The sequence below is a fragment of the Coptis chinensis genome, chromosome 7, assembly GCF_015680905.1.
Source record: "Coptis chinensis isolate HL-2020 chromosome 7, ASM1568090v1, whole genome shotgun sequence".
NCBI classification, from domain to species: domain Eukaryota; kingdom Viridiplantae; phylum Streptophyta; class Magnoliopsida; order Ranunculales; family Ranunculaceae; genus Coptis; species Coptis chinensis.
The window spans coordinates 10,284,836-10,297,696 of record NC_141462.1 but is presented as its reverse complement, the minus strand read 5'-3'; the positions used below and the strand labels follow the sequence as shown (position 1 = coordinate 10,297,696).

Genomic DNA, 12,861 nt, shown 5'->3' with positions numbered 1-12,861 from the left:
CAAGGGATGGCTAACAGGCCGGGGCCCTCAGCTTTCTTTTCAAAACTATATATATATTTTTTTGGTCGATAAAACAATATTGTATTAAAATATCAATGTGAGAGGTTCACACTATCTTTATAATAGCCACATCAATTTTTTTTTTTTTTTTGCTAACTGAGTGTCCGGGTCAACTTTGTGCACACCTCAACTAATCTCGAGACCACAGTTGGAAATTCGACTGAGTACTGCCTTGCCAGTGTGGCCTTAAACGAATCGAACTAGTGACTTTTGGAGAACCCAAACGCCAGACCAACTGTGCTACATCAAAATTGCGCTATAACTCCACAATCAGTTACAATATAATCAAAGCTCAAATTAGTAATAGTAGGAAGATGAAATATATATTTGAAAATACAAATAGTACTATTTAAATCACAAAACTTATCATCCTTTGATTTCTTTCCAGCCACTAATGTACATATGGAGAGAGGCGTATGGATACTAAGATGTGAGCCTGTATACCACCCACCCACCCCCAACCCCAAAACCCTGGTTACGCACTAGAGTCCCGGGATTAGATTTTAGTTCCCTTTCTGTAAAATACCTCAAAGTCATCAAACCCTTAACTAGTCCTCAAGTTTAGTCGTTCAGAATTGCTTTCAAACAAAATTTTTCGATTTGGGAAGTAGAATTGTAGAATGGCATCTCAGGTTATTATCAATCTCAATATCCAATAGGAGCGCATGAAAGATGAATTCATGTACGTGACACGTATAACACGTAGAAAGCAACTAAAAAGCTAGACAATACTGTTTTCCACGTGTCGTACAGTGATCAGTGAACTTCGAAATGTATACAACAGAACTAGCTGCACCATACAAGTGGCAATTAGGAAAACAAAGAAACGAGAGTGGGGCTATCAGTCGCACTGTATTCCTTGTCACGTGGGTTTCCCTGTAAAGGATGGCACCGCCCATTCCACCAGATTTTGGTGTTAGCCGTTTGATAGATATTGACTCGCTCCCCACTCCCTTTAAAACTTTTGTAGCTTATCTCAAATTACTCTTGCAATAGGATTATTTTTATTTATTAAGAAAAGGTTATTAGTGTCTGTTTGCCCGAAAGGCATTTTTTGGGGTGTAGTGGCCACTGGCCAGTGGGTTTACTGGCCTAGAATTTTTTTGAAAGATAGAACAAAGGTATCAAGATTTTGATACTTTGGTGCTTGTTTTTCTACTAGGTAGACGTGTCAGGTTGTTGTTAAGTTGGTCACTTTCGGTTTACCAGCTAAGAAGCAAATAAGTCCTTTTGAGAGTATCGTTGTCCAGATTCCAGTCCATAATTACACTTGACTGGCACACTCAAATCTTTGGACAGCCGACATACAGTAGACAGTCACAAAAAGCTAAAATGATTGGAAAAGGTTTTTCAACAAACAAAGAAAATTCAGAGCTTTGTTTATTGGTCCATTTGGATAGATAAGTTTCGTTACCAAATGATTGAGTTTTATATGAAAAGATTTGAAATATAAAAGTAATTTGAACTTTTGAAGGCTTTTTGCAGTTTAATCAGCTCAATTTTGTACTGCAGTTTAAACTATTCTTTTCATGTTCTTTTCATGCAGTAATGCTACACAATGTTATTTTTTACTGTGGCTCTTTACTTGCGTCACAATTCGTTACCACTTGGAGATGGGGATGGAGATGTCATCGTTTTTGGCAAATTGCTACAAAAATAATTGTTTGCTATCCACTACAGAAGTTTTGTTTTTTTTTAAATGAAAATAAATAGAGACTCTGGAGGAGTCTGGATCTATTAAATGAAAATAAAAAAGTGGCGAACACATTTAGTTTTTTCTGTGGGGTCAAAATGTCAAATACTAATCAGTACAATTCCTTGAAAGGCTGTACACGTGTACGGCGTGGCTGAGAATGATAGAACATGGTGGTACACGTGTACGGTAGTACCCATCTTGTCTTTTCTTCTGAGTAAATTACTTCACTTATTTGAATTTTGCAAGGGATAATGTAGGACAATTGTGTCATTTCCCAACTTCCCTCTTTAATGCATCTATAAAAAGGGATGGAACGCTGCTGTGAAATCAAATCATTATACAAGCATACGAACTCCATCTCCTACTTCTTCTCTAACGTTGGTTCTTCTGTTTTGCTTACAATTAAGGTACTATGCTCCTCCTTTGTTTCCTTCTTGCTTGTAAGTTCATACCCTTCTGTATGTCACCAGCTATGTGGGCATTTCTCTTCAAATCCTTTCCTCTGATTTTCGTCGTTGAACTATCTATAAATCTTCATGGGCACTGAGCTCTTATGTGATATAACTATGTAAGTAATATTTGGAAGGAAATTTAGAATATGTTATTGTTTACTTCTAATCACAAATTTATAGAAATATTCCCTTGCAAAGTATCCTTCTGAGTGTCATCTTATCATCTTCTGCCATTTTCTTCAAATGTATATTTTCACATGTGTACGAAAATAAATTTAAAGGGAGACCAACAGCCAAAGAAATGCATTTCTATTCTATTTAGATCGTATAATGTCTATGTCCCCTCTTCTGATCTCTTCATTTCTTCCAGCTATTATTAGCTTTGTTAACCATGTTGACATGCAGTGAGATGAGTTTTGGTTTGGTTTTAAACTACATTTTTTTTCGATAATCAGGTTTTAAACTACATAAACATTAGCATTCACTACAAGTCATTTTTCATATATTTCAATTGCACTCCAAAAAATATTAAATCACATCAATTTAAGCTAAAAACCGTTACATTAAACTTCAGGCAACCAGTTGTAGCGCTAGGCTTGTAGCATTTTTGTATTAACAAAGAAAATTCAGTAATTACGTACAAATACAAATTTAAAAGTATTTCCCCGGTGTAACTATAAATAACTGAAATGTGGTGAATTCAATACTTCAACAACTCCGCAGTCCTCATTGAGTCATTGGTCCCTAGCTTTTGTGCTATAAGTAGGTCTTTCTTTGCCCTTTTTTCTTTTCTTTTTCCATGGTAGTTTGTGTCGTCTTTTTTTTTTCGATAATACGTTAGTTTGTTTGTCGATGTGTAACTCAGACAACCCTTTGACATTTATGTGAACCACGTGCAACAACTGCACCCTAATCACGGGATGGTTCCGCACATCTGGTAGCTAATTTGTGTTGTCATTCTTTTCCTATTGGTCTTTCCTTTCTTTTAGAAAATATCTTATTAGCTTTGGTAAAATATATGCTCTTCTTAGGTTATTCTCTTTTATTTTTGGGTCTAGCACGTAATATGAAATGAAAGACTGCTTATACTTTGATTTGAATTTGATTACTCACTCTTCCAAATTTCTTTCAAAATAATGTAATGCACTGAATTTTCTCATAGCTGGTATGTTATTCCTATATGTGAGAAGAATTTTGTGAGGAAAACAAGACATTATTTCAAGTTCTAAACTTGTTAGCTTGACAAATTAATTCATCTTGGTATGAAAACTAGAGCTGTTGCTGTTACTGTCCAAACATGTAGGGGCTAAAAACATGCTAATATTCACCGCAGTAAGGTAAAGAGAGCGCAAGTGCCTTATTACAAAATTTACAAGAAAATTCTTGATCACATGGGAAAAAAAATGTGAAAATATATATCATGAATCTAAATATTTTTCTTTCCCTGGCTTCACGAAGATGGAAACTCCGACGAGTGGATTGGCCAGGACCCAATCCGATCAACTGGACATTGCAATTAGAAAATCGCCGAGTAGAACATTTTTGAATGAAGCTGATAGTGGAGTCAGCTTATCAAGGAAGTCGAGTTTCGGGAAAAGAATGCCTTCACCAGGGCGCAAGACACACATACGAAAATCACGTAGCGCTCAACTCAAGCTTGACTTGGAGGAAGTTGGTAGCGGAGCTGCTTTAAGCCGAGCCTCCAGTGCGAGTTTGGGCTTGTCTTTCTCTTTCACTGGCTTCACTGTGCCACCTGAGGATATTGCTGATTTACATGGATTTAGCGATGATGATATCCGTAAGTAATTTTCTTGTTATATATTCTTTAGCAGAAAAATAAATTTTTTGTTATTTTCTACATATAAAAACTTGATGAAAATGTAGCAAACTCCTATGTTTTAAAATGTTGCTTCCATCAATCTTGCCAATTGATTACCATTTTGGCGAAAAAGATAGATAATTTGTTAGCATAGCTTAGCTTTGTGATTATGAAGAATCAGTATCATAACAATATGAATAAGCATTTAAAAATAAAGCTACAGCAAATGGATCAAGATTTAAAAATAAAGTTTCAAAAGAAAAAATAATGCGATAAAATGTTAGGTACCCTTCAGTTACATTTGACGGAGGTAGCTTCCATTTGTCAGAAAGGGAATCTAAAATTAACTGATTGAATTTTCACCTCTAATGATGGAGTGAGTAAACAACAATGATTAATATCGGCAAGTTCATTTATTGTATGGTCGAATTGTCTATAACGTTTTCCATACGACAAGTAAGAAAAGCTAGCTCTAAACTCCCTATTCGACAAGAATTAGGGAAAATTGCATGTGTCATTTTCAAATCATGTAGTTTTAGGGCTTGGAACTAACATATCCACACCAACCTTGGCATGGGGACTAAACTTTTGAACTAGCACATCCATTTTTCCACTTTGTAGTGATATGCAAAATCAAGAAGATAAAATTTCTAAAGTAACTCAGAAAAATTAGAAAAAACTAAACTAAACTAAAAACTACCGAATCTTAGCTGCTGATTTAGTGCTTTCACAGTGTTCTCAAAAGAAAGAAAATTCAAAGAGCTGCGATACATGTTAGGAGTTAGGACCTGGGATAACGTTAGGATCGTCCAAAACCATAGATCAAGTCAACTCTGAAGCGTTCATTTTCCAGCCCATTATGACATTTACGTTCCACCCATTACATCCATCCAAAGACAGGCTGTTTTCTAGCTAAAGGAACAAAATTAGTTTCGCTTGCAAGATTTGGAACTATTGTGCCATGGCTGATTATTGTCTACGGTAGCTTGCTCTCATGTCTATTTTCCCCTCATGACATGTAGTACTCAAGACTCAAGTAGTCAGGTCCGTCGAACACCAACCAAGAGCCGCCAAGGCGCTAGTCCAAGAGACAAATTGCTGACAATTAAAGCCTCTTAAGCGCTTGTTGATGTGGTGTGTCTAGGTCGGTCCAGGAGACCAGGACTAACATGAGCATTATACGTCATGAGCTCCTAAGCATTACGTGTTTGATTGAAAGGCCTGACTCAACCGCGGATACAAGCGTCACCTGGGCAAGCCATTACTAAACCCAAGCATATGCTTCAACTAATGGGTCCAACACAGTCACTCACATGTACACACAAGTGACACAACTACAAATGTTTTCTTTTTGGTCTTCATAGACAATAAAACCAGACCAATAGACCATGACCAAGTCCACAACCAAGGGCAGCAAATCCGGAAGCTACTTTTTTTTTTTGGCAAAGTGAGCTTACGATTATATATTAAGGAAAAAAACACAGAATGGGAGAATACAGAGTACAGGACGGATAACTATGAGAAAACAAAAGGAAAAAAAGATAAAACCCTATATAGATGGAGTTGCATCATTGTAAAATTTGTAATAAGTATGACTTCCCTACTATGTAGATCCTCTATACCATTACCAATCATGTGCACATCCTCTAGTTCGTGATCCTAAAATATTCAATGGTATGTGACTCCCATTTATAAAGCCATGAGGGTCGACCTACATATTGAAAAAGGTGGTGGGAATCCATCGTGATAGCTTCGTTGGCCACCAAATCAGCAGAGACGCTAGCTCAGCAAGCCTAACCTTTGGTTGGTCTACATTACTCGTTAGGCATAGTTTGGCCCAAGCATATGTCTAGACGTACTATAGTATTACAAAAAGTTGTCTCTTCCAGTCTCTCCAGCATTATAGTTGTTGGCAGAACTTTTTTTTTTTAAATATTTAGAGGGTTAATGCAGATCAACCCCACTGGGTGACTGGGTCTAACCTGAAGCTTATATTATTGTCCGAAGGCTCATCAACTCCGGAGCAACACTAGTTCGAAGGTTTACATTTTGTTTGAAGGCTCATCAACCCCAAAGGGAACCTAGCCCGAAGGCTCTCGACGATGCTCCATTGTGAGTAGACCCAACCGCCTCCACTTTGTCCATGAAAACTTGTTTTCGCCCCTTAGTCTACCAATCATAGCAGCACCCTTGTCACTAGCTCGAAGACTCACCTGGCCCAAAGGCCCATCACATAATTATACAAGAAAAAAATCCCAACCAACACTTAGTGGGATTCGAACTTGCAACCTCTCCCACGAGGAGAAGGGTACTCAACTAATTGAGCTAGAAGCTCTTGTGTACACAACCATTTTGAATTGTTGGCAGAACTTGGTTCAGCTATATTCCTGCAGCCTCCCTGAAACATTAGATGCTCTAACCTAAGGTATCCAACAGCCTTAGTGTTGTGTATGTGTAGTACCTAAGCAGCTACTTTTCCTTGCAGTCTGCTCCCTATGAAATGCAAGCAACATAATTGATTTTTAACCAGTATTTGGTAGATGGTTGGCAAGTACCTACTCGCGCGTGGCATCTGGCTCAAGCTGAACAGTCTACTTCTTTTGCTCCTGTTGTCATCTTGCTGATAGTTTATGATACAAATTAAGAAACAACAGATAACATATTCTTCTGTTGCTCCCGTTGACATCTCGACACATTTTTTTTGTTGTATATAACTAATATGAACTTATATGCATAGTTGATAGTTGTATCATATATTGTCTTACAAACTATGCTCTGCTCTTTCAGCTGAGGACCATGAAGCCACTACATGTAAGAGGGTCCATTCAGAGCCCACCTTGCCAATATTTCTCAAGGTAAAAATTACTAGGATACATTCTATTCTTCCACTACATTCAACATTAAAGTCAAGAGTTAAACCAGGTTACAACAATATTAATCAAAGGCTGGATCAACACGACAAATGCAGTCGTCGATCATTCTCGTCCGTGAACACTCTTTAATTATCAACAAGCTACTAAATCTCTGAGATTAATAGTCAAACTAGTTGAACATTTTACAAGCGTATATAACAACATGTTCAAGATATCGCAAGCAAATATTTAGATGCTGATGTAGTAATTGTATTGCACTATGCAGTTTACCGAGGTGAAATACAAGGTAGTTGTTAAAAGTGTAAGGACAACAGTAGAAAAGGATATCCTACATGGAATTACGGGTTCAGCAAGTCCAGGAGAAGTTTTGGCACTAATGGGACCTTCAGGCAGTGGAAAGACGACTCTTCTTAATCTTCTAGGTGGAAGGTTAGATAGATCACTTCCCGGTGGTTCCATTACTTACAACGACCAGCCGTACTCCAAGACTCTAAAACGCAGGTATTTTGTCTCTTATGTTCAGAGCTTGTTTTTTAGACCTGGCCATAACTCAACTCACTTATTTAGAATATCTATTTCAAGAGTTTAGGAAATAAAATTGGTATGTACCTGAGAAAGAATGACGGGTAATCAGCCAAAAGTTCCTGCTTGGTGTTACTTCATGATTGTTCGACTAATAGACCAAAATATCAACATCTCAGCTATCAATGACATGAAAGGTTTACGAATAATCCAACAATATATATACCATAAGTTCTCCAACTTGATATCTTTTTAGAACCATTCCCACTAGCTTCTGGCTGACCTTGAAAAGAAAATTCGTAAATATACATCAGCTACATACATGTGGATGCATTACCACAGAACAAATCTGAATTCTAATTCGTTTTGTTCTTCTGCAAATACAAAATTTGAACTCTTCAATCTCCTTCCCTGCTCTCTCACATCCTTCCCCTCCCCCCCTAAATGCAGATAAGCTAACAGTAACGTACACTAGTTGACTCTTAGAAGCCATTTTAACATGGCATACAATTCAAAACCATTTGCTCACATAAACCTCACACTAATATATGAGTAGCTAGGTAGTTACGCCAGACCTTAATATACAAGTACAAGAGACTTTCTCTTTAATGTTTTAGATATTTATTTAACAGTTGTGGGAAAATCACATTGGTGGTTGTGAGGAAGAGTGGTAGTATATACACGGTGCGGAGGTTCAAGGACAAGTGTGGAAAGAAGTCATGAAAGTTCTATACGTACTATTTGGAGCTTCAGTTCACTTCTGCAATTCATTTTCTACACTCAGTACAACATTCCACGTTCTATGTTCTTTCAGGAGTTAGATCTTTCTTTTCTTTTCTTTTGCACTATCCTAAATGCTTGGAAGTTTATAACGTCAAAAATAGAACCTCCGTCACACTTCATAATATCACTATCATTATAACAACTATGACAGCAGACAGGCTGATTTTGGTTGATTTCACCCCTTAAAAGACATCTATCTTTCTGTACAATTCAAGCATGAACCTCGCAAGGCTGAGATATTCCTTGGGAATTTGGTTTCTAAGTTAACCTTGTCGGATTCTGTAGGTGATAATTAGATCATGACCGTTGCAAGAGAAAACAACGGGAAAGAACATATAAATATATAACATGAACCAATGGCAGGATAGGATTTGTAACTCAAGACGACGTTCTATTTCCTCACCTTACTGTGAGAGAAACATTGACGTATGCAGCCCTACTACTTCTTCCGAAGACACTGACAAAGCAACAGAAGGAAGAAAGAGCCTTGGACGTCATCTGTGAGCTCGGCTTGGAGAGGTTAGTCCCTTTTCCTCCCATGAAGAAGCTGAATCCATTTATGTATATATAATCAACCACTAGCTGAATTAAATTTACAACATAGTAAATAAAGGCAGAGTACCAATTCTCAAGGACTTACTTTGGGACAAATTCTTGTTTTAGGTGCCAAGACACTATGATAGGAGGTTCCTTCGTGCGAGGAGTTTCAGGTGGTGAAAGGAAGAGAGTGTGCATTGGCAATGAGATTATAATCAACCCATCGCTTCTGTTCCTCGATGAGCCAACCTCTGGCTTAGATTCAACAACAGCACTCAGAATAGTTCAAATGCTACATGACATAGCTGAGGTAAATAATATATGGCTTGTTTTGGATTGCACACCTGAAATATACCCAGATATTGAGGATAAGGTTTTGCTTCTGTTATTGTTGTTGCTGTCTGTTTGTTTGTCTTTGTATTGCAAGCTTGAAATAAAAAGGTTAGACTCGACATGATTTCATCAGGGCTACACATTGAGTTGAGGAGGGTAAATCACAAGAGACTCAGTGAAAGTGTTCCGAGGTATTTGAACTGCAAAATTCAAAATTATTCTCCCACTTCCCCAGTAACAGATTACACTGTTCCTTGCCATCGTCAACACCACAGAGAATGTTTAACCTAGATGCTCCTTGAATTAAACAACAGAAGGAAGGAGCTACTTTAGTTGCCACCTACAGCATAACGTATGACCTTGCTATATTAACTTACCAAATAAAAATACTTGTCATATTCTTCTACTTGTTTGGCCATTGGATCATGATTGAATCATATTAACATGAGGAAAATTAAAAAAATCCACAAGGAACATTTCTATGCACTTTAGAAATACATTTTATTGCAATATGATCAGCATTGGCGGCTCGTTACAACATTGTTTGACTTTTATGGCAGGATGGGAAAACTGTGGTAACCACAATTCATCAGCCATCTAGCAGACTTTTTCACAAGTTCGACAAGTTAATCTTATTGGGGAAGGGGGGCTTGTTGTACTTTGGAAAGGCATCAGAAGCTTCTGTTTATTTCTCTTCCATTGGATGCACTCCTCTCATTGCCATGAACCCTGCAGAATTCCTGCTAGACCTTGCTAATGGAAATATTAATGACGTTTCTATGCCATCAGAGTTAGAAGATAAAGTCCAGACGGGAAACTTGGAAACTGAAACAAGGAACGGGAAGCCTTCTCCAATGGTTGTGCATGAGGTACTCAGAGTGTAAAACATAAAGCTATACTAGAAGCAAATATTCTTAAAATTAATGATTTAACAATTGGATGATCAAGCTTTGTATACTTTATTGCTAAGGAAGATGCATAACATTTATGGAAAATGGGTGATAAATTAAACTCTAACGAATTGATTGTTCGATAAAAGCAGTATCTAGTGGAGGCTTATGAAACACGAGTTGCGGAGAATGAGAAGAAAAAACTTATGGTGCCGATACCAATTGACGAGGACTTGAAGGCAAAGGTGTTTTGTCCAAAGAGAGAATGGGGGGCAAGCTGGTCTGAGCAGTTTTCCATCCTATTCTGCAGAGGTCTTAAAGAAAGGCGGCACGACTACTTAAGCTGGTTGAGGGTCACTCAGGTTCTTGTCATAGCATTGATTTTGGGTTTGCTATGGTGGCACTCGGACAGTACTACTCCCAGAGGCCTGCAGGATCAGGTATGAAACAATTTCCTTCTTATTTACTATCAGAACAGAAATTATTTGACAACTGAAAGCAGGCGCATATGAGTAGGAGAATGTGCTAAAATAAACAATTTTCTACAAGGGGCCTTCTACCTAAGAGTGCAAAGTTGTGGACATACACAACATACAAGTTGTGCATGCCATATACACCAGATTGTGGAACCAAAACAAAAAAGAGTAAATAATGTCCCCATCACATACAAAAAGGTGGGAGTCAACAAATTTGCACTCTAAACCTATTAGGTTGTAAGTTAAAACAAACCTCCAATCTAAATTTGTAATTACCTGTGCAGGCAGGCTTGTTGTTCTTTATTGGTGTCTTCTGGGGATTCTTCCCGGTTTTTACAGCCATCTTCACATTCCCTCAAGAGAGAGCCATGCTAAGCAAAGAACGAGCAGTTGACATGTACAGGCTGAGTGCATATTTCATAGCGAGGACCACTAGTGACCTTCCACTAGACCTATTTTTACCCATAATATTCCTTGTGGTTGTGTACTTCATGGCTGGCTTGAAAGCGAGTGCTGATGCATTCTTCCTAAGTATGCTTACCGTCTTCCTCAGCATCGTAGCAGCTCAGGTATGTCTCTCTGTATGTAGAGAGTGAAGGGGATATCAAATACGGTGAAATATCATACTTGGATATGTAAGATGAGTTCAATGGCATGCAGGGACTTGGATTGGCTATCGGAGCAACATTGATGGATATAAAGAAGGCCACAACTCTGGCTTCAGTAACTGGGATGACTTTTATGTTGGCTGGTGGTTACTTTATTAAGGTAATTAATGAAAAAGTTGTGCTCAATGATATTAGTCTCAAGTTGTTTTCACTTCTCAGTTTGAAACTTTCTGTTTTTTCCCTGCTTAGTGCTCAAAATAAAGCTAACAACAAATTTGGCATAACTTTGCAGGACGTTCCAGTTTTCATATCTTGGATCCGTTATCTTTCCTTCAACTTCCACACCTACAGGATTCTTCTCAAGATTCAGTATCAGCAGGTACCTCCTGTTCTTGGAGTGAAACTAGGCAATTGTTCCAGGGAAATAGGTGCCATGGTTGCCATGGTCTTCGGTTACCGCCTCTTGGCATATGTCTCATTGCGGCGGATGAAACTATAATCTGGAGCTTACCAAGGCAGGAAAGGATTTAAATAGGCTCAAGTTTTATCAATGTCCTAAACACTTACTTAAATCTTAAATACTTTTTGGGATCATTCATGAGATTTAGCAAAGATAAAGTGATATATTTCTAAGAATCCATAGAACTCATCCTACTATTAAGGAAAATTTTGAATGACAAGATTTCGAGGTCAGTGTGGAATGTACATTGAAATAGATTCATGAATGTTTGGGCGTTCTCAAGGATGATCTTGGATTATTTCTACTATATACATGGTAAAGAATGTAGGAGTAACTTCCAGGTGACTTGTACGAGTAGTTATAGTGATTGTGATTCAGAAAACTGCAGAATGCGAAATGTCTGGCATAGCCATGTTAGGCTGTACTTGAAGGTAGCTTGGATTTTTTTGAAACTCATGTTTTGTCAAATGTGAATGTGCTGTAGGTATATTCTGCAAAGTAGTATACTACGACCATAACATTTTGGTACAATGCTTCGTATCTTTCGGCCTGAGGTATATTGTACAAGTGTGATTGAGTGTTGGCTACGACCACATGTAGAGTGTAGACAACCTCATAACCCAAATAGAAAGCAATCGCTAGCGCATACATACTGGACTACCGACCTGTCTTAGTATGTGTGTGTGTATGTACGTGAATGTGAGACGGAATCATGGAGGCATGGAGCCAATTGAAAAGGTTTTAGAAGAAGAACATTTCTATTCTATGAAAGCTTACTGTGAGCATTCTCTCATTACATATTTATATCCCATTTTTGCACTGAAACCTAAACCTAAAGCATATTACATATGTCGATCAACTGTTGGATTGGTTACAGGTGTACTGTTGGATTGATTACAGATGTTTACTCTTAGTTTGTTGTGCTGATTTCCTTAGCTGTCAAACTTGTGTAAGGTAGTTCTTACTGTAGCTTTGGTAGGATGCTTTCAGTGGCTTTATACCCTCCTTCAAGCTGAAGGCAGATTGTCTGACTGAGAGCTTGGTTGATAATCGCTTGAATCGGGAAGAGGAGAGTGCCTTTGTAAACATGTCAGCTAACTGATCCTTGGTGTTGAGGTATTGAACATCGATGAGCTTCTTGGTGACTAACTCGCGAATGTAGTGATAATCTATCTCAACATGTTTTGTTCTAGCATGAAAGACAAGATTATTAGCAAGAGCAATGGCGCTGATATTGTCACAGTGAATCAATGGATCAAGGGAGTATAGAGGGATTCTGAGGTCTTGAAGGAGGAGACAAATCCAATACAGTTTAGCAGCGGTGTGAGCTAGAGCCCTATACTCTACTTCAA

The 12,861-nt window shown here is 38.0% G+C and overlaps 1 protein-coding gene across 2 annotated transcripts; it reads left to right on the top strand.

Annotated features, from left to right (window-relative positions):
* Positions 1–2,026: 2,026 nt before the first annotated feature.
* ABCG22 (ABC-2 type transporter family protein) lies at positions 2,027–11,791 on the top strand. 2 transcript variants are annotated; one of them, XM_086570949.1, is made up of 11 exons: positions 2,027–2,163; positions 3,667–4,006; positions 6,815–6,882; positions 7,166–7,401; positions 8,569–8,724; positions 8,869–9,052; positions 9,636–9,944; positions 10,118–10,405; positions 10,726–11,010; positions 11,102–11,209; positions 11,342–11,791. In XM_086570949.1, the coding sequence occupies exons 1-11, from the start codon at positions 2,065–2,067 to the stop codon at positions 11,546–11,548; spliced, it is 2,280 nt and encodes a 759-aa protein (XP_086427075.1). In that variant the 5' UTR covers positions 2,027–2,064; the 3' UTR covers positions 11,549–11,791. The 2 variants fall into 2 exon arrangements, with proteins under 2 accessions (XP_086427075.1, XP_086427074.1); XM_086570948.1 differs by having other exon boundaries at positions 10,115–10,405.
* The last annotated feature ends 1,070 nt before the right edge of the window (positions 11,792–12,861 follow it).

Bases quoted from the DNA above. Each gene is read 5' to 3' on its own strand.
- ABCG22 (XM_086570948.1), top strand. From the start codon at position 2,065: ATGGAACGCTGCTGTGAAATCAAATCATTATACAAGCATACGAACTCC. The intron at 7,402-8,568 runs GTATTTTGTCTC...AACCAATGGCAG, and splicing joins TCCAAGACTCTAAAACGCAG to GATAGGATTTGTAACTCAAG. The intron at 11,210-11,341 runs GTAATTAATGAA...ATAACTTTGCAG, and splicing joins CTGGTGGTTACTTTATTAAG to GACGTTCCAGTTTTCATATC.